Source organism: Ochotona curzoniae, unplaced genomic scaffold (genome assembly GCF_017591425.1).
Source record: "Ochotona curzoniae isolate NIBS_2020 unplaced genomic scaffold, NIBS_Ocur_1.0 patch63, whole genome shotgun sequence".
Lineage (NCBI taxonomy): Eukaryota > Metazoa > Chordata > Mammalia > Lagomorpha > Ochotonidae > Ochotona > Ochotona curzoniae.
Window position 1 is genome coordinate 9888 of NW_024467043.1, and position 27995 is coordinate 37882.

Genomic DNA, 27995 nt, shown 5'->3' on the forward strand with positions numbered 1-27995 from the left:
GTTGCGAAGCAACCACACGGCGTGGGAAACATTCCGCTCGCTGGCTGCTGGCTGGGTGGCTGGAGTCCGACCAGCTCGGCGCTATCAGTCGCTTTTCCAGGTTTGGGAGCGCCATGGGCACGTCGTCAGGGATGCTGGTGCGCTTCGGACGGCGCTGTGGACGAGTGAAGGAAAACACAGGTGAGCTACACTGGCTCATTCCAGCACCGGGAAGGGCTCTGCACCTGTCCGAGCCCCAGCACCAGGCGAGAGGCTAGGATGCCAAATGAGGGCTTGGGTTCCAAAGCACCAGCGCCGGTGGGTTCTGTGAAAGTTAGCTTTGTTCCCAGGTGAATGGAAGAAAGAGGGAAAGATGAAGGGCGGTGAGGACGGTGAGGTTTACAGAAATAGATGTGGAGACTGCAGGGAGCTAGAGAATCCTCGCGGACTAGCCGGTCAGATCCTCGGCGAGGCCTGGAGTCGTGTTCCTGAACTCCTGCACACTTGAAGAGGAGTGAATGCACGGTGCAAACTGGAATCTTTTGGAAAGATCGATGGATTCCTTAGCTGCAGAACTGTGGAAGGCTTTTTACGAAAGCCCCTGAAGGTAAGCACTTTCCCAAAGAGTGTAAAAACAGAGTGCTACATGAGGTAGTGTAATAAGGACGAACTGTTGATTTCGTAGTGGAAAATGGACCCATAGGACTTCGGAAGAAATTTCTCAGTTCCAACTAGTTTCCTAGGTGTGTAAACTCCTCAAAATATGATTGTTATAATAACAGCTCGAACCATGGGGATCAGAACTGTCATCATGTCCTTGCCTGGGCTTCTGTAGCAGCAACACCCCCCCCCTTGCACCAGATTCAAGGAGGGAGCCAGCTGGCCTCTCACTAGTGGCCGTTTGGGTAGTGGGTAGACATTAGTATTAGCAGCCGTTGTCGCTCATTGGGGAGTGAATGGATTTCTATGGCAAGTATTGAAAAGGCTCATGTATTCACTTCATCTCTAACTGTGCACTAGATCAATCAAAATTTAATAAATATAAATCTTTGAAAAAAAAAAAAAAAAAAGCTTCTGAGTGCTACTGCTAGACGAACTGTTGATTTCGTATGGAAAAACCCATAGGTTCGGAAGAAATTTCTCAGTTCCAACTAGTTTCCTAGGTGTGTAAACTCCTCAAAATATGATTGTTATAATAACAGCTCGAACCATGGGGATCAGAACTGTCATCATGTCCTTGCCTGGGCTTCTGTAGCAGCAACACCCCCCCCTTGCACCAGATTCAAGGAGGGAGCCAGCTGGCCTCTCACTAGTGGCCGTTTGGGTAGTGGGTAGACATTAGTAATTAGCAGCCAGGATTGTCGTATTGGAGGAGGAAGAATGGATTTCTATGGCAAGTATTGAAAAGGCTCATGTATTCACTTCATCTCTAACTGTGCACTAGATCACTCAAGATTTTCCTAAATATTCATGTTTTGTGATGACTGGCTTAGAAGCTTCTGTTGGAGCCTCACTGCTAAATTATCATTTCTGTCAGCGAAGGGAGAGGGTTTCAGACATGTAAACAACTATATGTTAAAAGTAATAACTCGGGCCCGGTGGTGTGGCCTAGCGGCTAAAGTCCTCGCCTTGTACATGCGCTATCCCATATGGGTGCTGGTTCTAATCCCAGCCGTTCCACTTCCCATCCAGCTCCCTGCTTGTGGCCTGGGAAAGCAGTCAAGGACAGCCCAAAGCCTTGGGACCCTGCACCCACGTGGGATACCTGGAAAGAAGTTCCTGGTATCCGGCATCGGATCGGCATAGCACCGCTCACTTGGGGAGTGAATCATCGGAGGGAAGATCTTCCTCTCTTTCTCTCCTCCTCTCTGTATATCTGACTTTATAATAAAAATAAATAAATCTTTAAAAAAAAGTAATAACTCGGGCCTGGCGCGGTGGCGCAAGTGGTTAAAGGTCCTTGCCTTGCACACCCGGGATCCCATATGGGCGCCGGTTCTAATCCCAGCAGCCCCACTTCCCTTCCAGCTCCCTGCATGTGGCCTGGGAAAGCAGTCGAGGACGGCCCAAAGCTTTGGGACCCTGCACCCGCGTGGGAGACCCGGAAGAGGCTCCTGGCTTCGGATCGGCATAGTATCGACCCGTTGCGCTCACTTGGGGAGTGAATCATCGGACGGAAGATCTTCCTCTCTGTCTCTCCTCTCTGTATATCCGCCTTTCCAATAAAAAAAAAAATAATAATAATAAATCTTTAAAAAAAAAAGTAATAACTCTGTAAGGATTTAGTAGGGAACATTGGCCAGAGTTATAGAATAAATATCCCTAAAAATACTTTTCTTTGTAAAAATCAGTGAAAATACCAGCAACATTTTTAGAACTCCAATTGTTAAGCAGAGGCAAAAGACAATCAAAGGAATCTTATCCAAGAAAAATGGTTGAATGCTTGTATTAGCAGTGAATTCCTCAGTGTTTTACCTAACTCTTGTTCCATACTTTTCTCCCAGTCTCCCAGTAGCGTAGAAAGCCACAGTGGTCAGATAAAGTTGGTGTCTTAGCACTGTGTGGAGGGACCGGACCAGGTTTTGATTCTCTCCAAAACTCATCTCTCTTATAACTGTTATTATTTGCATGTCTGGCAGGCCGTTGGGAAAATCTAGGCTTGAAGCTTGTCGTTATTTGACTTGACTCAGAGTCCATGGAGTATCCTTGTCAAAAGGGTTGGTGGCAATTGTTAATATCATAGGCAGTGGTTTGAATATATTCTGCCAAAAACATGTATTGGAAGCTTTACTTCCAAATGCAGCAGTGTTAAGAGGTGGGTCCTCGTGTTAGAGGATCAGGCTATGAAGCTGGAGTGGATGGATTCATGAGGGTTCATGACATAACTGTAGAGAGTTTGCTGTAAAAAAGGGAGGTTAAGCTCCCTCTTACTCCCTCTCTCCCTCAACCTCTCTTTGCCCTTTCTCCACCTGTCACTTTCCACAGTGTAACAATGCAGCCAGCATGCCCTCTGCAGAAGCTGGCATCTTTGTTTCCTTTTCTCAAGAACTGTGAGCCAGCAGATTCATGCCCATGGAAGTTACCTGGTATCAAGTATTTATATAGCAGCACAAAATGGACACATATAGGCCACTGTTTTGGAGAAAATAACAAGCTTAAAAGGGAATAGCTGGAAAATGAGATTGTATAGGGGGCTTTGAAAAGCTCTGGATATTGTATTCCTGGAAATCTAGAGGCCACATGCCTGCTCTGAACTTAGCATATTCTGGCTAAAGACCTGAACATGCCTGAAGCTCTAATCTCCTGCTGAGCTTGCAGCTCCATGGGGGGAAAACAAAAGAAGTAAAGAAAAGCTAAGAGGGAATTGTGAACTACTTTCCTGGGTAATACAGCATGCCTCAGCACTCATTGGTAGCCCTTTGTCAGAGTCTGGGATGCTTGTTCTAATATTTTGCGGGAAACCTGTTTACTCATAAGCTGACCACTAACCCCAGCAGAGCCACATACGACACAGAATGCTGGAAGTCGCTAGTCAAGCAGCACCAGGAACGATACATGTAGAGTAGGGGAGGATCTGGTTTCCAGATCTGAAATGTCTAAGAAATTGTAAGGAATGAAGAATGGCTTAGACATAGGAAAAGTTTCATTAAAAACACTCTAAGGAAGACCAGATGTTGAACACACTAGAAAAAAACTTTTGCTTTTTACAGGAATGGCAGCTTTATAGCTTTTGTGAATTTATAACTATTGTAAATACAATGGAAGAACTAAATCATTTTTCTAGAGAATGTAGGTAGGTTTTGTGAAGACCATTTCACCAAGTAGGATATTAATAGAGAAAGAAACTGTTAAAAGGAACAAAATAAAATTTGGAGTTGAAAAGCACAATAAATTAAATGAGAAAAAAAATCACTAGATAGGTTTAAATAGTGGGTTTTGTTTTGTTTTGTTTTTTGCTTAAAAAAAAAGGCAGTATGCTTGAAGATGCATGAGTTGAGGTTATTGTTACCAGAAATGCCTGGTGGGTTCTTTCCTCAGCTTAGTATAGAAATAAAAAGCCAGGAATCTGTTGCAGACAGAAAAGTTTATTTGGAAAGGGACCAGGTGAGCAGGGAAGGAAGAGGGAAGGGAAAAGCACCTCCTGAGAGAAAGCTGGGAGGTGGGGTGCCTCTCGAAAGCGGGGGAGACACCAAGGAGTCTATGGAAGGGTCTTGGAATTTTTAAGCATTCCCTGATCCCTCCTTGTTGGGCGGGAACCTACAGGTGAGATGTTTCCCACTGGTTGTCTCTTCATTAGTTAGCAAATGGGTGGGCAATGCTGGTGTCCCCACCTGAAGGTGTGGCCAAGACCTTAGCAGGCCTGCATAGTCTGTTACAGTCTGAAGATACCCAGAAAGAGGAAAAATGTGATATAAAATGAGTAAATCCTGGGGCCATCCTCAGCCTTCCTGTGCCTACATCCTATGTGGGCACCAGTTCTTGTCCAGGCTGCACCACATCCTGACCAAGCTCTCTGCTTATGGCTTGGGAGGGCGATGGAGGATAGCTTAAGTCCTTGCATCCCTGTACCCACATGGGAGACCTGGAAGAAGCTCCTGACTCTTGGCTTCAGACCAGTCCAGTTCTGGCTGTTGAGGCCACTGGGGACTGAAACAGTATTTGAAAGATCCGTCTTTCTGACTTTCCACATAAAATAAATAAATCTTTTTTGAAAAAATGAGTAAATCCTCAGAGAAATATAAGATGCCAGGAAGTTTATTCACTTACAGCAGGACTCACAGGCTTTGGGCTGGATTACCAACAACACAATGAGTTCATCATTGGCCCAGGTGCCTCCTTTGTTTTCTATAGTTGGCCATTTACAGCTGCAACCAAGGCTTCATCCCTCCTGTGCTCCTAGAATGACTGCTGCCCATCTTTGTTTCCCTGGTCACTTCTAGCTTGAGAGTCTCCTGAATGTCTCTCCCAAAAGAAAAAGGAAGAAGTAGGCCTGCTGTGGTGGCCCAGTGGCTAAATCTTGGCCTTGGATTCTCCAGGATATGATATGGGTGCCAGTTCATATCCGGCTCACTTCCCATCCAGCTTTCTCCTAGTGGCCTAAAGAGCATTAGCTCCTGGCTTTGGGTGGTCTGAACTCTGACCATTACGGCCACTTGGGCAGTAAACCAGTGGACAGAAGACCTTTCTCTCTATATATCCCCTTTCTCTGTAAATCTGCCTTTATAATAAAAATAAATCTCTTTATTTTATTTTATTTATTTATTGGAAAGTGAGATATGCAGAAAGGAGGCGAGACAAAGAGGAAGATCCCTCATCCACTGACCAACTCCCCAAGTGGCTGCAATGGCCAGAGCTGTGCCGATCTGAAGCCAGGATCCTGGAGCTTCTTCCAGGTCTCCCATGTGGGTGCAGGATCCCAAGTCCTTGGACTTTCATTGACTGCTTTCCCAGGCCACAAGCAGGGAGCTGGATGCGAAGTGGAGCAGCTGGGATTAGAACCAGCGCTCTTATGGGATCCCAGCACGTGCAAGGCAAAGGCTTGAACCACTAAGTTACCATGCTGGGTCCAAAAATAAATCTTTAAAAAATAAAAGGGAAGAAGTTTCCCAAACGTTGCAAATACACCTCTTGTTTTTTTTTTTAAAGATTTATTTATTTATTGGAAAGTCCGATATACAGAGAGGAGGAGAGACAGAAAGACATTTCGTCCGATAATTCACTCCCCAAGTGACTGCAACGGCCGGTGCTATGCCGATCTGAGCTAGGAACCAGGAACTTCTTCCTGGTATCCCACACGGGTGCAGGGTCCCAAGGCTTTGGGCCGTCCTCGACTGCTTTCCCAGGCCACAGCAGGGAGCTGGATGGGAAGTGGAGCTGCTGGGATTAGAACCGGCGCTCATATGGGATCCCGGCGCTTTCAAGGTGAGGACTTTAGCCGCTAGGCCATGCTGCCAGGCCCAAATACACCTCTTGTTTTGATTAGTAGAGAGTTATTTGATTAGTAGACAAACAGTTGTTGGCAAGAGAGATGCAAACATTCTGAAGTGAATTAGATCCACCGTGGCACTCTGGTCATTTCTCAGATTGAACTGCTGCTCCTCAGTGGGGTAGATTGAATAGTCAATTGCAGTGTACAGTCCCCAAAGGTGAACATCCTCAAATTTATCCATTCCCCTCCCCCCAAAGTTTAGGTAGTAAGGAAATGAGCAAACAAACATGTTTTGTTATTTCAAGCTCTTGCTTTTTGTGAACTGAATGCTAACTGTTCCACTGCTCCTTTTTTTTTTTAAGAGATTTATTCATTTATTTGAAAGGTAGAGTCACAGAGAGAGGGAATCACAGAAAGGGATGATCCTCCATCTACTGATTCATTTCCCAAATGGCAGCGATGGCCAGAGCTGAGGCAGGTGGAAGCCAGGAGCTTCCTTCAGGCCTTTCACGTGGCTGCAGGACTGGCGTCTGCTCCTTTCCCAGGCTCACTGTCAGGGAACTGGATCAGAAGTGAAGCAGATAGAACTTGAATTGGCACTCATGTGGAATAGAGGCAGCAGCCTAACGTGCTATATCACACTAGCCTTGCTAGCTATTAAGATAACAGGAGTAGGGCCTGGCGCGGTGGCGCAAGTGGTTAAAGGTCCTCGCCTTGCACGCCCGGGATCCCATATGGGCGCCGGTTCTATCCCGGCAGCCCCACTTCCCATCCAGCTCCCTGCTTGTGGTCCGGGAAAGCAGTTGAGGACGGCCCAAAGCTTTGGGACCCTGCACCCGCGTGGGAGACCCGGAAGAGGCTCTAGGCTTCGGACCGGCATAGTATCGGCCGTTGCGCTCACTTGGTGGGTGAATCATCGGACGGAAGATCTTCCTCTCTGTCTCTCCTCTCTGTATATCCGCCTTTCCAATAAAAATAATAATAAAAATAAATCTTTAAAAAAAAAACAATAACAGGAGTACATTAAGCATTTGGACTGAGTTTCAGGTAGCATGACAATATAAATATTTCTGAGAAAAAAAGTCACTTAAATTCTCCCTGAAATTTTCTAATAATCATTTTAAATTTTTATTAGGAATAAGAAAGTTTGAAGAAGACCAAGTTTCCTATCCACCTCTTCTACCTAGCAAAGTAGATCTCCGCCAGGTCACCATAATTCCACACGATGAGTGGAAAAGGATTCAGGATAGCCTTGACAGTTTGACAAGAGAAGCCGCATCTCTGCGTGCAGAAAGAAAGGCCAAGAAGGAAATGCATTTGCGATCCCAAGAAGTGGTAAAACACTGGACGAATACATATGCAGTAAGTATTGCTGATGTATTACACATCCATGGGCTCTGCTTTCTTAGTTCTCTTATGCTTCTTTTATGATTATTTTAGTGTGTAAAATTTCATAAAGTACATTAAAAACCATTTTCAGCAGCTTGTCTAAGAATAAGTGACATAATGTAAACATATTTACAGTGTATACTTTTTTTTAAGATTTATTTATTTTGGGCCCGGCGGCGTGGCCTAGCAGCTGAGGTCCTCACCTTGAACGCGCCAGGATCTCATATGGGTGCCAGTTCTAATCCCGGCAGCCCCACTTCCCATGCAGCTCCCTACTTGTGGCCTGGGAAAGCAGTCCAAGGACTTGGGACCCTGCACCCGTGTGGGATACCCAGAAGAAGTTCCAGGCTCCTGGCTTTGGATCGGCATAGCATCGGCCATTGCAGTCACTTGGGGAGTGAATCATTGGATGGAAGTTCTTCTTTTCTGTCTCTCCTCCTCTCTGTATATCTGATTTTCCAATAAAATAAATAAATCTTAAAAAAAAAAAGATTTAACTATTTTTATTGTAAAGTCAGATATACAGAGAGGAGGAGACAGAGAGGAAGATCTTCCGTCTGATGGTTCACTCCCCAAGTGACCACAAGGGCTGGTACTGCGCCGATCCGAAGCCCGGTACCAGGAACTTCTTTCTAGGTCTCCCATGCGGGTGCAGGGTCCTAAGGCTTTGGGCCGTCCTCGACTGCTTTCCCAGGCCACAAGCAGGGAGCTGGATGGGAAATGGAGCTGCTGGGATTAAAACCGGTGCCCATGTGGAATCCCGGGTCGTTCAAGGTGAGGACTTTAGCTGCTAGGCCATGCTGCCGGGCCCATGATCAATTATTTTCATTGTTGCGTAGTATGGTCATTGTATGAGATAGCACACTATAATATTGATCTTGTTACCTGCTAATGTGATATGAATGCCACACTGTGGCTAATAGTTGTACACAATTATTGTTGGTAAAAATTATTTTGGAAAATAATAATTTTGTTTTCTGTAGGGAATGAAAGAGCAGAAACTTGAAGCCAAAAAAAAGCGTGATGAAGAAATTGAGGCAGAAAGACAAATTCTTGATATAGAAGAAGCACTATACAAACAAAGAGAAAGAAAGAAGGCCATTGAACATGCAAAACAGTATCAATTTTTCCAAACAGAAAGAGTGAAAAATTTTCATGTAATACTTGAATTTTCTTAGTTTTATGCATACATTGTATATACATATATTTAGCTTATCTATGTATAAACATCATTTCTTAAAATACTTCCATTTTTTTTGTAGTCAGGACTTCTTCTTAGTAGAGTTATGAAAGAACGTGATGCCCAGATTGAATTCAAAAAGTCTAAGATAAAGTCAGACAAAAAATGGGAAGAACAAATGAAACTTGATATTCAGAAAGCTTTTAAAGAAGAGCAAGAAAAAGCAGAAAAACAACGGACAGAAAGGGTGGCTCTTGCTAATGATCACCTTAAACAGTATGTATATCCAAACTAACAGTTCGTACCTTGTCTTCTCATAATAAATATAGCACTATTTTACTATAAAAGTAATGCATATTAAAATACTTAGTACAAAAAGAGTCTGAGGATTAAATTCCAATTGTTCCCTTAACCGAAGATTATAGATTGGTTACTATTGCCAAAATAATACTAACAACAACCACAGATTCTAGTGATGTGTACCCATAAACATTTATCCCATGTGTTTGTGTGTTAGATGGCGTTGGTTGATCTAACCTAGACTTAGGTGGCCAGATTTTCAACGAACTGTAGGACTGGTTCGATTCTCTCCTTGCTGTGGGGAAGAGTTCTAATCTCCACATGTATGCATTTAAGGTTTGGCATGATGCAGCTCCCTGGTGGAAATTGTCACATGGTATTGACAGAAGCAAGAGAACAAGCTTGTAGGGTTAAACCAATCTGAAGCCAGGAACCAGGAACTTGTTCTGGGTTGCCCACATGGGTGCAGGATCCCAAGGCTTTGGGTCATCCTATACTGCTTTCCAAGGCCACAGTCAGGCTAGTTGGATGGGAAGTGGAGCTGCCGGGATACATATGGGATCCCAGTGGATGCAAGGCAAGGACTTAATGACTAGGCTATTGTGCCGGGCCCAAGAAACTATTTATGGAAACACAGAAAGTCTTCATAAGAAGGCAAGAGGAAAAGCAAAAAAAAGTAAACATTCCTGGTGTCTGGGGCTGGCATTGCAGTCTAACGGGTAAAGCCAGTGTGTGTGATGACGTCCCATAAAGACATTGATTTGAATCCTGGATATTCCGCTTCCAATCTAGCTCCCTGTTAATGTACCCAAGAAAGCGGCTCATTTCTAGTTGCTAAGGTCATTTGGGGCGTAAACCAGTGGATGGAATATATTTTTTCCTTTCTCTTCCTCTCTTTCTGTAACCCTGCCTTTCAAATAATCTTTAAACAAAATTATGACTTATACTGCAGATGAAAAATCCCCCTCATAAGAAGTCAGGAAACTTCAATAGCCAGTTAGGAGGGAAATATATGAAAGAACTCCTAAGAGTGTAAATGAATGTTGAGGAAAAAAGGAATGAAGTTTTAGATCACTGAAAACAAATTTTGGGAGAGGAGGATTTCGAGTTTCCAAAATCAAGTAGCCAGGAACTTCTTCCAGGTCTCCCATGAGGATAGAGGGTCCCAAGGACCTGAGGCATACTCTACTGCTTTCCCAGGTCGTAAGCAGGGAGCTAGATGAGAAGTGGCGCAGCTAGGACATGAACCAACGCCCATATAAGATATTGGCATTTTGAAGTGGAGGGTTAGTCTGTTGAGCCAATGTGCCAGACCCTATTCTTTTATTTATTTATTTATTTTATTGGAAAGTCAGATAAGAGGAGAGATGAAGATGTTCTGTCCGCTGAATCACTCCCCAAGTAGCCATAACAGCTGGAGCTGAGCCAATCCAAAGTCAGGAGCCAGGATCTTCTTCCAGGCCTCCAACCCAGATGCAGGGGCCCAAGACTTTGGGTCATGCTCCACTGCTTTCCCAGGGAGCTGAATGGCAAGCAAGGTCGCTAGGATTAGAACCAGCACCTATATGGGATCCAAATGGGTGCAAGGTGATGACTTTACCTGCTAGGCTGCTATGCTGTGCTCCTTTAAATCTTGACTGTTGACCTGAGAATTGGTTTCTAAGAAATACTGGAAATAAAATATTGCATTGTTTTAATAAATGAACAGTGTTCTTGGAAAATTAAGTTTTTCTTGGGGGAACTTGAAGTCTGTTTTCACTGTGGCCAGTGATGACTGTCTCCTTAGTTCTTCCTAAACAGAGCAACTCTTGACTCTCAAGCTGCTTGATCCACACCGAGGAATCAGTCAGGACTGAGTCTCCTCTCCTGAGCTGGCTTGACAATAACTGGGTGAACTTATGGACTCAACAACTAGCTCTCCCTGGCAAAGGGGAAGGGAACTTGCTCCTCACTGAAGCTCAGTGGGGGAACTCTATGGAAAGCATTTTCTAGATAGAGTGCTGCCCAAAGTAGTATTCCTCAGTAGTATTCCCTCTGCCTGCCTGCCAGAGCCAAGTGGCATTGGAACAGCCTACACACCTGCTGACTGGTCAACAGAACGCAGGAGTCTGCCATGGGCAAGAAGGCAGCACAGGTGTGTGCTGCCATGCCATAGCTGGCTGCCCATGAGAGCTCCCTTAGAGCTGGGGTCTGCAATAAACTACTGATGGTGGGAGTGCCTGGTGGTGAGATGGGTTGAGAGGCAGAGATAGAGGCCCGTGTCCCAGAGGAGGGCTGTGCAGTAAGACAGCCCCTCTTGGAGCTGTGAAAGACAGCTTATGTGGAGGCATACCTCTCAGCCAGCACGGAGAGCTATGCAGCCTGGGCTGTAGAAAGAATAACTGTCAAAGTGGCATTTGGCCAAGGAGACCTTTGTCTCCTTTCGCCCAGCAAGTCTCACATCTCTTGGTGGGCTAGACGCAGGGCTTATGTTGTATGACTTCTAGTACTACAGTTGGGGAACTTGAGATTGGACTTTGGTACAATAATGTCACCATTCTTAATATTCTTAAGAGACACTTGCACCTGGCACAAGTTTTTTGAGTGAGAAATGAAGCAAATTAGGTAGACAGGAAAGTATTGGCAGTTTTGCCAAGATTGGATTAGTTTTAGCCACTGCTCTTCAATGTCTGTCCTTTTCTCAAAAGAAAGTAAGAATTTTTATTACAGCTTTAAATCATCCCAGGTTAGCATCTAATGAGTGTTGTAAAAATACAGTTTTTCTGCATTGCTTTAATTATTTTATGGTTTAGAATAAAAGAACATGAAGAAGAAGAAGAAAGAAGGAGAAAGCATGAAGAAAAAGATGCTGAGGAAATAAAGCGACAGAATTTATTATATGAAATAGAAATGAAGAAAAAACTAAAAAAGAAGAAAGAAGAGATGCATGAAAGCAGGAGACTGTTTTTTGTAGGTTGAAAATACAGATGTTAAACTATAAAGTCAAATGCATAGTTTTTAAAAATAAAGATTTATTTATTGATTGATTGATTGGAAAGGCAGAGTGTTGGAGATAAGAGACATTGATCCTCTGTCTACTGGTTTACTCCCAAGTGCCTGCCACATCCAGGACTAGGCCAGCCCAAAGCCAAGAACCAGCAACTCCAACTGGGTTTCTTAGACGCTTGGCCAGAACCGAAGTAGGCAATTGCCTAACTTTTTTTTTCTTTATTTTTGACAATTTTTACATAGTTAATTAGGGCAATTTTGCCTAGCTTCTAATATGTCCTTAAAAAATAATAGGGGTTGCTTTAACTTGTGTTTCTGAGACTCCATCCATCCATCTACACACCTGCTGTCTAATTGCCATGCGTTTCTGAGGATGTGGTCTCGTGCATCAAAAACCATAATATTGATAGGTTCATTAATTATTTTTTTACAGAGGGCAGAGACAGAAAGATCTTTGATCCTTTGGTTCATTGTCCACGTAGCTGCAACAGCTAGAGCTGTGCCCATCTGAAGCCAGAGCCTCTTCTGGGTCTCCCATGCGGATGCAGGGTCCCAAGGCTTTGCATTGTTCTTAACTGCTTTCCCAGGCCACAAGCAGGGAGCTGGATGGGAAGCAGGGCTGCTGGAACACAGACTAGTGCCCAAATGGAATTTTAGCATGTACAGTGCAAGGATTTAGCCATTGAGCCATCACACCATGCCCTTATTTCACACTTTTTAATATTTTTCTTTAAGATCCATTTTCATTTTTAAGTAATATAAAACACAAGATTGGCTCTGAATCGGCTAGCTCCAGCTGTTGCAACCATTTAGAGTGAACCAGCAGATGGAAGATCTTTCTCTCAATGTCTCTGCTTTCCATAATCTGCCTTTCCAATAAAAATAAATAAATCTTTAAAAGAGTTGATGTTTATCAAGCAGTCCCACATTTCTTAAAAGAGGAATAATTTTTGTTGCCTCCTGGAAGTAATCATATCCTAAGTTTATATTTGTTTCTTGTGGTAGAAAATGCTATTTTAAATACCCTACGTTTAGATTTTTAAACCACAGATTCTAAATGTTGTTTCTTGATTTTGCAGTTTTGGATCTTTTCGATCTCTCAGTCCTTATAGTTGATGATTTATCTCTTTTTCATTATTGCCCTTGTCATCCTCCCTGTACCATTAAACGTGTCACAGTTTTACTTAGATCACCATTGTAGTTATATAAGTATTTTTCTCTGCAAAGCCAAGTAATATACTGTCACTATATTCCTTTGGTTACATATATGTTCCTTTTCCTGTGGTTAAAATTATTGCCTTTTCTTTCATTTGTTTTGACTCAATTCTTTAAATCCTTTTCTGGTCAGTTTTTGTGATCTGCCTTTTCCATTTGTTCAGTAAGATGTGTTAAATGCATATTCATGGGCCCGGCGCGGTGGCGCAAGTGGTTAAGGTCCTCGCCTTGCACGCCCGGGATCCCATATGGGCGCTGGTTCTATCCCGGCAGCCCCGCTTCCCTTCCAGCTCCCTGCCTGTGGCTCAGGAGAGCAGTCCAGGATGGCCTAAAGCTTTGCGACCCTGCACCCGCGTGGGAGACCCGGAAGAGTCTCCTGGCTTCGGATCGGCATAGCATCGGCGGACGGAAGATCTTCCTCTCTGTCTCTCCTCTCTGTATATCTGCCTTTCCAATAAAAAAATAATAAAAATAAATCTTTTAAGAAATGTATATTCATGGGGCTGGCATGGTGGCATTGCCGGTTATACCTGCAGCACTGGCATCCTACACGGATATTTGATCCATGTCCCAGCTGCTCCACTTCCAATCCAGCTCTCTGCTGATGGTCTTGGAGACCAGGGAGCCTGGTATGAGTCTGGACTCCTGTACCCATTTGGGAGACTTGGAGAAGGCTCCTGAATTCCTGCTTTGGAATAGCTCTGCTCTGGCTGTTGCAACCATTTGGGAAGTGAAATGGCGGGTCAGAAATCTCTGTCTCACCTTCTCTGTTTGTAAAAAAAACCTGCCTTTCAAATAAAACCAATTACATATTAGGGAAAAAATAAATAAATGTGTATTCATTACTGGTTTTTGGTGTTCAGCTAAGTATATTAAGTGCTCTTATTTTTCCTTGGGTCTTCCCCATCCAGGATCCTTCATGGTTTCTTTCCTCTGGACTGCATCTGTGCTAAGGCTGCTGCATAGTGGTCATCCTGGGACATCCTGTGTCACATTCCAGGGCCACTACTCCCATCTCCTGAATCCCATGTCTTCATTTTGGCTGGATTACTCCCTTAAAATCCATCTGAACAGCTTCCTTAGAAGGAGTTTATGGAAGGTTTTATATATGTATTCTAGAAGTCGTCTATGTACCTGTTGATTTTATTTACACTTAGTATGCCATGCATTCATAGGAATGGGTTCCAGCTCAGGTCCTTTCTGTTGGCTCCAGCAATGTGGGCTTCTGGGAGGAGCAGGCTGAAGCTTCACTTGGTCCCGGGTCCCTGTCTCCTTGGCTTCCTTCTTCATCTGATCCTTTTCCTTCACACATTTTGTGGAGCTGTCTCTGCTTTTAAGAGTGTTTAACTTGTTCAATACACATATCCTCTTGGCAAGAATCTTGCCCTTGTTTTCAACAGTGTTGGGTTACATTGCAGACTTCCAGCGTTGCCACAGTAACATATGGGCATTCCTTTTTGAAGAGTTCTCATTGTTGAAGTCTACAACGTCACCTTTCTCCTGAATGCACATGTACTTGTGCAAAGGAACTCGGCCAGGTTTTCTTACTTGCTTGGAGAACTTGTATCTAGTGCCTTGCTCCTTTTCCTTTGAGTTCCTCATTTTGGTGAATTACAGGAACATGGTGCTTCTGCCGAGGTAAAATTTTGAAATTGGGGTCCATGCTATGGCATTATGTGTTAAGCTGCTACCTGCAGTGTGGGTCTGCTATATGGGCACCCATTCAGGTCCTGGCTGATCCACTTCCCTGCTAATCCACCTGGGAAAGCAGCAGCAGGTGACCCAAATCCTTAGGCCCTGCACCTTTGTGGGAAGATCAGGTGAAGCTGTTGGCCTTGGCCTGGCCCAGCCCTGGCTGTTGTGGCCATTTAGGAAGTGAAGCAACATACAGAAGTTATCTCTCTATGGAACTCTGCCTTTAAAATTTAAAAAAAAATCTTAAAGATAACTACTTTTAACATTTGGCACATTTTTCCTAGTCATATATATATATTACAAATTTGTACATGCATGTATTTGTGGAATTGGAATATACCATGATGTTTCACATTCTGCTCTTTCGGTCATCTTACTGAATGTATTATCTTCTCATGTCATTGGACTTATGGTTTATTTAAGCATTTCTCTATGGGGCATTTAGATTGTTTCAAGTTTGTTTTTTTTCTGAGATAAAGTGGATGGTATATAAACCTTTATGTGCTTTCCTGATTATCTCTTTGGGGTGAATTTCCAGGAGAGAAATAACCAGAGTGGTAACCTTGGGTGGGTTATTGTTGGGTGTTGATGCATTGAAAGATATTTTGTGATTGGATACTGTCCACTTTTTTCCTAAGGAACATTTGAATGATAAAAATATCATCAAAGCTGTAGAGCAGCAGCAGCAAGAAGAGGAAGATGAAAAGATCAGAAGATTTATCAAAGCCAAAAAGCGTCTCACACAAATGGGCAGAGAAAAAGAAGCTGAAACACACAGGTAAGCTTTTAAAATGACTGTACAAGCAAAGTGGTATCTAAAATTAAAATTCAGAAGCTGGGATATGAAAGTAACCTTTTGGAATAGGCAGTTTCATCGTTTATACATGAAGAGGGCCTTTATTTCTATTTATTTCTATTTTTTTAAATGGGGAAAATAACTTTATTTCATGTGGGGGAGAGGCAGCGGAGCCTCAGAACTTCTGGAACTGCTTCTTGGTGCCGGAGGCTTTGGTGACCTTGAGCACGTTGAAGCACACAGTCTTGCTGAGGGGCCGGCACTCGCCCACCGTGACGATGTCCCCAATCTGGACGTCCCTGAAGCAGGGTGACAGGTGCGCCAACACATTCTTGTGGCGCTTCTCTAAGCGGTTGTATTTCCAGATGTAGTGCAGGTAGTTGCGGCGGATGACGATGGTCCTTGGCATCTTCATCTTGGTCACCACACCCGGCAGGATCCTCCCCCGGATGGACACGTTTCCGGTGAAGGGGCATTTCTTGTTGATGTAGGTTTCCTCAGTAGCCTCCTTGGGCATCTTGAAGCCCAGCCAGATGTTCTTGTAGTAGCACAGGAGCTTCTCTTTGCCATTTTCCCCAGCAGCACCCGCTTCTTGTTCTGGAAGGTGGTCGGCTGCTTCTGGTAGGAGCCCTTGGTCTGGATGTCTACCATCTTCCCGGCATCCAGAAGAGAGCAACAGGGCATTTATTGACTTAATTTCAGTGTGGGGCATGAGGGGTGAAGAACCTTTGGCATGGCCAGGACATCTGTCTGGCTGGAAATACTGGCAGGTGGTCAGAAGTACTGGTTTGCCCAGCAGAGGGATAAGACTGCACCATTGCTGGTTGCAATGGAGGGTGAGCAGGTAAGGAAGGAGAGGTGGTTCCTGGGGAACTCCATATTTAAGCATCAAATGGAGAAGGAATAATAGGAAGACCAAAGAATAGTTTCCAGAGTGGAAGATGTCAAGGAGGAGAGTTTGAACAGAAAGGAAGCAGGCATTAATGTTAGATACTTCCATCGGTAGAGTGACTCAATAGAATGTTCAGATGAAGTGTCCTTCAGAGAAAGAGGCCATTGTCACCTCAGAGAGCAGTTTGGGATGGGGCTGGAGAGTCAGGAGTCAGAGGCCACATGGCACTACATGTTTAGATCATGCTTTGCCCTTGCAGAATCCTCAGCTTGTTTTACATCTCAACTTAGGAGTCTTAAGAGTAACCGTTGGGCTCTATTGCCCCCATGTGCAGCTGTCCGCAGCCTCATCTCTGCGATCTTACCTGCTACTTTTGTCTCCTTCCCTTTTCTCTCCTACCCTGGATTCTTTTAGTACACTTGAGGGGATGCTCACTTCCAAAGCACACAAAACCTGCTCCTTTAACTTGTTTAGTTATATATGCTTACTCCCCTTCACCAGCAGTAGCCAGGATTCCATGAGGGCAAACTTTAATTTTTTAGAAAAAAAGACTTACTGATTTTACTTGGGAAGTCAGAGTTAACAAAGAGAGAGGAGGGAGAGAGAGATCTTCCATCCAATGCTTTATTCCCCAAATGATTGCACTAGCCAGAGCTGGTCTGATAGGAAGCTGGAAACTTGGAGTTTCTTCCAGATCTCCAATGTGGGTAGAGGGGCTCAAGGACTTCTTTCATCCTCTATTACTTTGCCAGGACATTAGTAGGGAGCTGGATCTGAAGTGGAATGACTGGGACACAAACCAGTACCCTTAGGGGATGTCAGTACAGATGGGCAGAGGATTAGCCCGGTATGGCACTGTGCCAGCCCTGAGGGCAAAAATCTTTTTCAAAGATTTATTTTTTATTGGAAAAGCAGATATACAGAGGAGAGACAGAGAGGAAGATCTTCCTTTTTTGTGGTTCACTCCCCAAGTGGCCACAATGGCCAGAGCTGAGCCAATGTAAAACCAGGAGCTAGGAGCTTCTTCCAGGTCTTCCACGTGTGTGTGGGGTCCCAAAGCTTTCGACCATCCTCTACTGCTTTGCCAGGCCACAGGCAAGGAGCTGGAAGGGAAGCATGGTCACCAGTATTAGAGCTGGCTCCCATAAGGGATCCCGGCATGTGCAAGGCCAGGACTCTAGCTGCTAGGCTATTCCACAGGCCTGAAAATCATCTTTCTTATGAAGGTGGCTTTTGTCCCTCTTTTTTCCATTAATTCCTAAATCTCTGATGATGTTTGCCTTATATAGTTATTTACTATATGCCTTAACTCCACTTTAGATCATAATTTCCTTGTCCTTTCTTACCATTTTTACATACTGCTTTGCCAATTTATTTGATAAAATTGTGACTTTGGTGCAACATGTGTTTATGATGGACCAGCCACATGTCAGGCCCTGGGCCAGAGAGAGGACGATCCAATTCTGATGTCAGGAGCCCCATAGCATAAAGGGAGAGAGATGCACAGGCAGGTCCAACCAACAAAGCACTGTTAAAGAAAATCCATCAGGATGTAGAGGATGGATTTGTTCAGGATTTAGACAACTTATTCACTATTTCCCAAGTTTTAGCTAAAGTAAAGTCTTTGAGGGCCCAGCAGCGTGGCCTAGCAACTAAAGTCCTCGCCTTGATGTAAAGAACATTTTTCTGAAGGTCAATGATCGTGTTTCATCAAGTACTCGCAGTATGTTGATTGTCCTAGTGTACCTGCTATTTCTAAGCAGATTTATCTTATTAGAAGGCATTCAGGACCTGGTGCAGTAGCGTAATGGTTAAGGTCTTTGCCTTGAATGCGCCAGGATCCCATATGGGCGGTGGTTCTAATTCCTGGCAGCTCCACTTCGCATCCAGCTCCCTGCTGTGGCCTGGGAAAGCAGTCAAGGATGGCCCAAAGGTTTGGGACCTTGCGCCAGCACTCAGAAGAGGTTCCTAGTTCCCGGCTTTGGATTGGCGCAGCACCAGCCATTGCAGTCACTTGGGGAGTGAATCATTGGACGAAAGATCTTCCTCTTTGTCTCTCCTCCTCTCTGTATATCTGCCTTTGTAATAAAAATAAATGAATCTTAACAAAAAAAGTTTTTGTTAGCCTATACTTTCACTGCTCAAGTAAGCAGCAGAAATACACATACTGTTAAATATCTTCCAGTACAGAGATTTGAACCTTATTTCCTCTAAACATTACACATGATCATATTATGTTTACTGCTCTCTTTTGGCTTTTAGAATATGTTATTTTATACTTATAAAAACAATTACATATTTGGAGTATGGGGGTCCTTTTTGTTTTATAAAACTACAATTTGTAAAATACATGACTCTTTAAATCATATTGGATGCATGAAAAGGTTGCTCGTAGAGATGTAACAAGAATGATTATTTTGTTATAGGCTGATGGAAGAACGAAGAGAAAGAATAAATAATTTCTTGAGTGAACTAATGAAAGAAAAACTGGACAATGAAGATTTGATTATTGCCAGAGACATTGCAGAAATTGAAGCTGAATGGGAAAAAAGAGAAAAAGAAAAATATGAAAAAAAGCAAGCAGAATTAAATGCTATTGCAGAATACAGAGACATTGTGGTAAAGTGTTCTATTATAATAATGAAGAATAGATAGATTTCAGACGTTTCCACTTTTGATTTCTAGTACCTTTTCCTCTAAAAACTAGCTGGAGATGAGACAGACACTGTATTATATTTTCCTAGAATCTTGGAATCAGAAAACGTTTACTCTCTAACAGAAGGTACAGGTGGACAATCATCCTAAGCGTCTGGAAGCACCTCGGGATGCCTGCATGTCGGACAACCTGGCTTCCAGTCCCAGCTCTGGCCCCAGCTTCCTGCTCCTCATGCCCACCCCGACAGCTAGGCAGCAGGTGATGGCCCAAGCGGCTGGTACCCTCTGCCAACCTGGGAGACCTAGAATGACTTCTCAGCTCCTAGCTTTGGCCTGACCCAGCTCTAGAATTGTGGCATTTGGTGAGTGAACAGAAGTGGATGGGAGATCTTTGTGTCTACCTCTTTGTCTTTTAGATAACTGAATATGTATTTTAAAATATGTTTATAGATGCAAAGAAATTCTATATTTCATAACCTTTCCGCTGCAAAGATTGTTATATACTTAAAATATTTCTTAAAGAAAAATAAAATTTCTTAAATTTTTAAAATCAGCTAAAAATTACTGTATTACATTTAAATTTTCTTAATCATTTAAAGAAACATATCATACAGCTGACTCTTGCAGCATTTTTTTTAAAGATTTATTTATTTTCATCACAAATTAACAAAGTCAGATATACAGAGAGGAAGAGAGAGAGCGAGAAAGATCCTCTGTCCGCTGATTCACTCCCCAAGTGACTGCAACGGCCAGTGCTGTGCCGATCCAAAGCCAGTAGCCAGTCCTCAACTGCTTTCCTAGGCCACAAGCAGGGAGCCAGATGCGAAGTGGAGCTGCCAGGATCAGAACCAGCGCCCATATGAAATTCCGGCACGTTCAAGGCAAGGACTTCAGCCATGAGGCCACGCTGCCGGGCCCTCTTGTAACATTTTTTTTAAGCTTTATTTATTTTTATTGTGAAGATAGATTTACAGTGAAAAGGAGAGACAAAGATCTTGCATCCACAGACGTGCATATTCCCCAGATGGACGCAGTGGCCAAAGCTGAGCTAATCTGAAGCCAGGAACCAGGAGCTTCCTCTGGGTTGCCCACATGGTTGCAGGGCCCTAAGGTTTTGGGCCATCCTCCTCTGCTTTTCTAGGCTACCAGCTGATTGGGAAATGGAGCAGCCAGGATATGAACCAGAGCCTACATGCAATCCCAGCACTTTTAGGGGGAGGATTAGCCAGTTGAGTCATTGTGCTATGGCTTATTGTAACATTTAACTAAATAATTGGTATACTTGATAGTAATGATTAACTTTCATTACAAATATTTCCCTACTGCAAGAAGATTCTGCTTTTCCATTCTTGTGTTTTTTCCATTAAAAGGTACACTTGTCTGTATCACTCTATTTGTGTTTTCATTTAATGTTCCCCGTTTTTAAAAAATACTGTGGAAAGAAACCAAAGTAAACCAACTATATGGGACTCCATCTATGTGCATAGTTTTCTGCTCCTGCATTACTTCTGGCTGACTTTTTAAAAAAACATTATTTTTAAAGATTTATTTTATTTTTATTGGAAAGGCGGATATACAGAGAGGAGAGACAGAGAGGAAGATCTTCCGTCCGATGATTCACTCCCCAAGTGAGCAGCAACGGCCGATGCTATGCCGATTCGAAGCCAGGAGCCTCTTCTGGGTCTCACGGGTACAGGGTCCCAAAGCTTTGGGCCGTCCTCGACTGCTTTCCCGGGCCACAGGCAGGGAGCTGGAAGGGAAGCGGGGCTGCCGGGATAGAACTGGTGCCCATATGGGATTCCAGGTGTGGCAGGCGAGGACCTTAACCACTGTGCCATCGTGCCGGGCCATTAATTTTTTTTTTTTTTTTGGAAAGGCAGATGTACGGAGAGGAGGAGAGATAGAGAGAAAAATCTCCCATCCTCTGGTTTACTCCCCAAATGACTGCAACGGCCAGAGCTGAGTCGATTGGAAGCCAGAAACCTCTTCCGGGTCTCCCACGCTGGTACAGGGTCCCAAGACTTTGGGCTGTCCTTAACTACTTTGCTATGCCACAAGCAGGGAGCTGGATGGAAGTGGAGCAACCAGGATATGAACTTGCACCCATATCCTGGCATGTACAAAGCGAGGATTTAGTCATTAGGCTACTGCTCCAGGCCCTGACTTTTCCTTTTGTATAAAACTGGGAAATATTTGGCCTCGGACAATGTAAGTGTGAAATCATTTGATCTGGCCCTGCCAACACAATAATATGGGAGACTGAAAATTCAGTCTTTTTTTTGAGTTTATTTTTATATTTATTGGAAAGGCAGATATACAGAGAGGGAGAGACAAAGAGGAAGATATTCCATCTGATAATTCACTCCCCAAACAGCTGCAATGGCTGTAGCTGAGCCAATCTGAAGCCAGGAGCCAGGAGCCTCTTCATGTTTCCCATGCAAGTACAGGGTTCCAAGGGTTTAGGCCATCCTCAACTGCTTTCCCAGGCCATAAGCAAGGAGCTGGATGGGAGGCAGGGCTGCCGAAATTAGGACCAGCGCCTATATGGGATCCTAGTGCATTCAACACGAGGACTTTAGCTGCTACACTATCATGCTGTGCCTAGGAGGCTCATTTTCAAGGTGGTAATTTTGTATCACGAAAGGAAAGGTGTTACAGATATGCAAAGGCGCCTTGGAAGAACAAAGCTTCGCCTCTCACAGAATTTAGCTTTGAAACCAGTTGGGCTACTTGTAAGGCTCGTTTTGTTTTTTCCCCTTTCCTTTAAACATCTAGATCAAAAATAAAGAGGAAGAACAAAGACAAAGACAAATAGAGTCTAAAGAACATCTTATGGCTATCCTGGAAGCAGATCAGATTTTCAAGGAGCATGAAAAGGAGAAAAAAAACAGAGCTGATAAGGAGCGCCGAGAAATTCAAGACGCCCACATTCAGCAGATGGTAATTATTCCTAAATGTTTATGTGTTGTTTTTCACAATACATATGCAGCACAGAATTTTGTACTAGGTTTCTGCCTCCCCAGAAATTTGTTCTGTGGAGTAAGAACATATATGTATGCGTACACTCACACACACATATATTCTAGACTTACCTCTTACACACATACTGATCTGTACTGGCTAGAATGCTTTAGTACGTAATGAAGAATATCCACCCCCTGTGACAGGCCACATGCTCATTTTCTTTTACTGCCTTCTTTCCCTTTACTGCCTGTTTATAATATTCCATAGACTGTTGCTTGGAATCTTAGGGGTTTCAGATTTCTGGTGAGTGGTGGGCCTCAGAGGATCTGGCAATCATGTCATGTATGACTAAAATTTTTCCAAAATGGCTCTGTCATTCTCCAACCCTACCAGCCTTTGTATAAGCACAGGCTGCTGGCCATCTTCACAAATACATGGCACTGTTGTCAGCCGTTGGTGTTGGCTGTTCTAGTGCAGTGCTAGCTTGGGCTGCAGTCGCGAATGTCTTCATGTTCTGGTTGATCATGTGTGTGCTTTCTGCAGTGTAGTGTCTGGTCAAACCTGTTGCCATTTAATGTTGTATCTTTACTAACATATTCTGCCATGGGAAAATATACCCAGGGTCAAATCTACTGTGTTCACCATTTTTAAGCGGACGGTTCAGGGCATTATACATGCTTACATGGACCATCGCTACTAACTTCCTCCAGGGCTTTTTCGTCACTCAATCCTAAGAGCTTGCACTCACTGAACAGTAAACAGCTCCCCGTCTGCCTGTCCCTGCAGCCCTTGGGGGCTTGTCCAGGTAGTTCCTACTTTTTGATATTCCATTGACTGCATCCACCACCTTTGTGAGCCATACACCTGTAAGCAGATTTCTGGGTTGTTCTCACCTCCTGACTTCTGTGAACTCGGGGTAACAGGCATCTGCTCAGGTCCTTTCAGTTCTTTTCTCTATTGCCAGAGTTGAGTTTCTGATCACATATTCTATGTGATGAGCTCTTACACTTGCTTTTTGCAGTAGTTAGACCATGTTGCAGCCTTAGCAGTAATGCACGCAGGTTCCACTGTCCGCAAACAACACTTTTCCCGTTTTCCTTCTTTCTTGCCTTCCTTTTAAAAATGGCCACCCAAATGGTATGAAGTAGTATCTGACTGGTTTTCATTTGCATGCACTAACTGACCTTGTGTGTGTGTTTGTATTTAAGACTAGTCTAGAGCAGTAGTGGAGCAAGGTGGTGTAGAACAAAGAATTAGAGCTGTAACTCACTGAACAATTAATTGTGATAACTCACTACCTTCAGACCAACCTGTAGATTTTCTTTTGAATAATGTTTACTCTAGTTTTTGTCCATTTTAAATTGGGTTTGGTGATGGTGGTGTTGGGTTGTAAGAAAGCTTTTATTTTCTCTGATTCCATGGATTACTTTTTTACTCCATTGATGATATTTTTGCTAAACTGATTATATTAAATCCAATCTCTTTTTAAAAAAATGTATTTGATGGAGCCCGGGTCGGTAGCCTAGTGGCTAAAAGTCCTCACCTCGCATGCACTGTGATCCCATATGGTTGCAGTTATGGTCCCAGCTTCGCCGCTTCTCATTCAGCTCTCCGCTTGTGGCCTGGGAAAGAGGCTGGGGACAGCCTGAGGTCTTAGGACCCTGTACTCGCGTGGGAGACCCAGAAGAGGCTCCTGGCTCCTGGCTTCAGATCAGCACAGCTCTAGCCATCGTGGCCGCTTAGGGAATGGGTCGGTGGACGGAAGAACTTCCTTTCCATCTCTCCTCCTTTCTGTGTGTCTGACTTTCCAATAAAATAAATCTTTATAAAAAATGCATTTGATGTCATAGCTAAGACATCATTTCCAAACTTAACATTATGGAATTTTCCCTGTATATTTTATTCTAGTAATTTTATAGTTTTAACTCTAAAGTTTAGGTTTTTGATTATTTTTTAGAGTTAATTTTTAAATTAATGTTTATGAAAGAGATCTCCTATCCCATCTGTTGATTTATTCCCTTAAAGCCCCTAACAGCCAGGCGGCTGGGACAGGCAGAAGCTGGGGGCTCATAATTCAGTTGGCTCTTCAACAGGAGTGGCAAGAGCCATCACCTGCTGTCCACATTAGCAGGAAGTTGGAGAACAGACTGGGAACTCAAATTTCCACACTCTAGTAGGGGAAGTCAATGACTCAGGCAGCAGCTTAACTGTTGCACCAAACTCCCACTTCCAAGTTAGTGTTTGCATATGGTCTTACCTAAGAGGACAGCTTAATTCTGCATGTGGATGTACCCGCAGCTTTTGTTGAAGTGACTGTCCTCTCTGCACTGAGTGGTCTTGGTGTCCTTGTCAAAATTTGGCTGTAAACACGTGGATATTTTTCTAGAATACTGTTGAGCCTTAAGAGTTCATATGTTCTAGAAAGAATATTTGTCAGATGTTTAAAAATCTTTTCTCCATTTGCAACTTGTCTTTTCATTTGCTAATGATATCTTCTGAGGAACAAGTATTTTTAAATTGTTATTTGGGGCAGAGGAACACCCACACCCTCACCGAGGAGAGAGAGAACACACAGAATATGTTCTTATCCTTGGTTCACTTTCCAGACACTACTCAGAGTGGCCTAACCTGAACCTGCAAGCTGTGAGCTCTGTCCAACTCACACCCAGACAGCAGGAACCCAATTTCAGCAGCTCTTGCCACTTCCTCAGAGATGTGCATAAGTTGATGCGGAGTAGGCTGTCTAACCGAGGCACTTTGATAATGGTGCACTGGCATCTAGGGCAAATACTTGTCTCCTGCTTTTTTGCAGAAGTCAGAAAAAACCGACCTACACTAGATTGTACATATTTTGTACCGGGTGCAGGTTTTGGACCTAGTAAAGATGGTACCTGGGACACTCAGACCCTATACCAAAGGGCTTGGATTCACCTTGTGACTCCACCCTGCTCATGCGCACCCTGGGAAGTGGAAGGCAATGGCACAATAGTCCTAGGCTGTTGCACTCATACAGGGGACATCTGGATCAGCTGCTCACCCCTCGGCCAGGTGCAGTCCAGCCGCGGCCATTGTGGGTATTTAGGGGCGGGAAGCAGTGAATGAGAATTTTCTCTTCTTCTCAAAATGAAAGGTTTTCTCCTATTGTTTTCTACAACTTAAAAAAAAATGTTGAGTATAACCTTTTTGAATCACTTTTGTTTGATTTATGGTATCAGATAAAAGATTTTTTTTCAGATGTTCAGTTATTCTAGAACAATTTAGTAAACAAAACTTTCTTCAATGAATGACCCTGGGAGTTATACTGAAAATTAACTGAGCATATTCCTAAGGTCTGTCTTTGGCTCCTGATTGTTGTACAGTGTCAGTGGTCACCAACATTGTGGTGCAGCACGTTAAGCCACTATTTGTGATGCTGGTATCCCATGTAGGAGTGTCAGTTCAATTCCTGGCACTTCCGCTTCTGATCCAGTTTCCTGATAGCACACCTGGCAGAAGAGGGCCCATGGACAAAGGAGGGATGACTGGAGGGCATATAACTTCAGCTGTTACACCCCCAGCTCACTTCCAGAATCTCCAGGACAATTTCCAGTAGCTCTACCACCTAACCTGAATGGGAACTGTCATCGCTGTCTAAGATTTACAGGGTTTCACCAGATGCACCAAAAGGATGGCAGTGGCATTCAGACAGAAATGGAATACTTGTTCTTAATAGTTTTTTTTTTTTTCTTAACGATTTTGGGACCCAGTGAGATGGTCTAGTGGTTGAATCTTCGTCTTGCATCTGCTGATATCCCATATGGGTGCCACTCCCTATTGTTTGCTCCACTTCCTCAGGCAGCTCTTTTTTTGTGGCCAGAGAAAGCAGTCAAGGATGGTCAAAGGACCTGGAACCCTTTGCCCACGTGGGAGATATGGATGAAGCTACTGGCTTGGGGCTTCGGGTTGGCTCAGCTCCAGCCATCGTGGCTGCTTGTGAAGTGGACCTGTGGGCAGTTCTTCCTGTTTCTCCTTCTCTCTGTAAATCTACGCTTACACAGGAAGGGTCCCAAAGCTTTGGGCCGTCCTCAACTGCCTTCCCAGGCTACAAGCAGGGAGCTGGATGGGAAGTGGAGCTGCCGGGATTAGAATTGGCACCTATATGGGATCCTGGTATGTGCCAGGTGAGAACATTTTAGCCACTAGGCTACTACACTGGGCCCCAGTATTTAAATTTTTTTTGAAAGATTTATTTGCAGTGGCTGAAGCTGAGCCAATCTGGAGCCAGAAGCCAGCCTTCCCTGGGTTTCCTGTGTGGGTATAGATTCCTAAGGCTTTAGGCTGTCCTCCAATGCTTTTCCAGGCTACATGCAGGGAGCTGGATGGTCAGTCATAAATTGGCACCCACATGGATCTCAGCACATGCAAGGCAAGGACTTTGGCCAGCAGGCTGTAGCACTGGGCCCTGTGTTTAATTAAAAAAAAAAAAGATTTACACTTAATGCAGCTTCAATCCACCAATAGTGATGATGGCTGGGCCAGGCTGAAGCCAGGAGCCAGGAACTCAGTCCAGGGTCTCCAAGATGGTTGGCATGAGCACAACTTGTCACTTTTTCACCCCTAATGTGTGCATATAAAAGCTGAACTGCGAACATAGCTAAGATAGAAACTCTCTGATATGGCTATACTGCTGCACCAAGGCCCTGCCCCTTGAATCATACCTTGTATTTTTTTTCAAACTATTAGCATTCTGATATCAATTCTACAAACAGCATTTAAGCTTTTAATTTGAATTTCAGCACTAACAGAAATTTGATATTCATATGGTTTCTCTGTTCTATCAAATTTCAATCTATGGAAAATACTTTTTGGGCTACTGATTTATATTTGCCTAATTTTTTGATTTTGAAAAATACTGTCAGGACCACTACATATATTCTTAAGTACACAAAATAACTTATTTTTTATAAACTCAGCAGTTGAAAATTGCTAATTAAGACAAAATGGAAAGTTACCCAAAATGTCATAGAAAAGTTACTAAAATAAATCTATTCAATATATAACATGAACAGGTAAAAAATTGTTTTTATGAACACTGTAAATTGGCTTTTGGGAAATAGTAATTATTCTGGTTAACTTACATTGATAAATGTCAGTATGGCTTCAACTTCATAATGTATAATTCTTTGAGATATTTGCTGATGAATTAATCTCGTTCTCTGGGAAATACTGTGTCTTGGGTTGACCCAGAATGCTGGGGAGTTGATTGAATTCCTTCAGGATAATGCACAGGTTAGGCTGACAACGATCGTTACACCTACCAAACCACCAAAGTTTATAGCAAAAATGACTGAAGTGTGTCTATAAATAATCAGCTGAGTTTCTGAACTGAGTTTCACGCGTGTTACTTGTTTGAACATGGATCATAAATGCCCAATGTTAAGTTTTACTAATCCACACTTTGGACATGAGAAACGTGAGTTCCAAAACCAAGTTTTGGAGTTCAATCAAAACTTTTAAAATATGAATTGAATTTAGAAAATTGTACCTCAGAAAATGATACCCATTTTTAGAAAATTGATATTTTAACAAAAATCGTATTTTCTCTTTCCTAATTAGGCCAAAAATAAATTAAATGCAATACAAGCAAAACAAGCAGAACTGGATTATTACAAACTTACTGAAGCTCTTGCTGCTGAAAAGGAGAAAGAATTTCAGGATTATGCCAGGGAAGTAATTAAGTTTGAGTCTGAATCAACAAATAAATACATATATCCTCTGGTAAAAGCTGCACAGGAAGGACCCGGAGGTGGCCGTGGACCAGTTTTTGTGGACAGAGGAAGATTAAGACCCAGCTATCAAGCTAATGATAATACTGGAGTCCAGCTTCCGTTTTATAACTCTCAAGGATCAAAATATAATAATTTTCAAAAGTCAAAGGGAAGGCTGGGTTTTACATGGTAGAAAAATTATTTTAAGATTGAAATGACCATGTTTATAGAAAATGAGCTACAAATGTAAATGGACCATATTCTTA

The 27995-nt window shown here is 43.3% G+C and overlaps 1 protein-coding gene and 1 pseudogene across 1 annotated transcript; one reads left to right on the forward strand and one right to left on the reverse strand.

The window, feature by feature from the left end:
• Positions 1-24: 24 nt before the first annotated feature.
• On the forward strand, positions 25-27984 carry LOC121168146 (coiled-coil domain-containing protein 173-like). Its single transcript, XM_040997967.1, has 9 exons — positions 25-180; positions 7044-7270; positions 8281-8454; positions 8560-8753; positions 11570-11726; positions 15314-15453; positions 18790-18982; positions 21794-21958; positions 27578-27984. Exons 1-9 carry the CDS (start codon positions 114-116, stop codon positions 27920-27922), a joined length of 1662 nt encoding a protein of 553 aa, XP_040853901.1. The 5' UTR covers positions 25-113; the 3' UTR covers positions 27923-27984.
• LOC121168147 lies at positions 15613-16122 on the reverse strand (annotated as a pseudogene).
• Positions 27985-27995: the final 11 nt, after the last annotated feature.

Bases quoted from the DNA above. Each gene is read 5' to 3' on its own strand.
- LOC121168146 (XM_040997967.1), top strand. From the start codon at position 114: ATGGGCACGTCGTCAGGGATGCTGGTGCGCTTCGGACGGCGCTGTGGA. The intron at 8,455-8,559 runs GTAATACTTGAA...TTTTTTTTGTAG, and splicing joins AAAGAGTGAAAAATTTTCAT to TCAGGACTTCTTCTTAGTAG. The intron at 11,727-15,313 runs GTAGGTTGAAAA...TTTTTTCCTAAG, and splicing joins AAAGCAGGAGACTGTTTTTT to GAACATTTGAATGATAAAAA.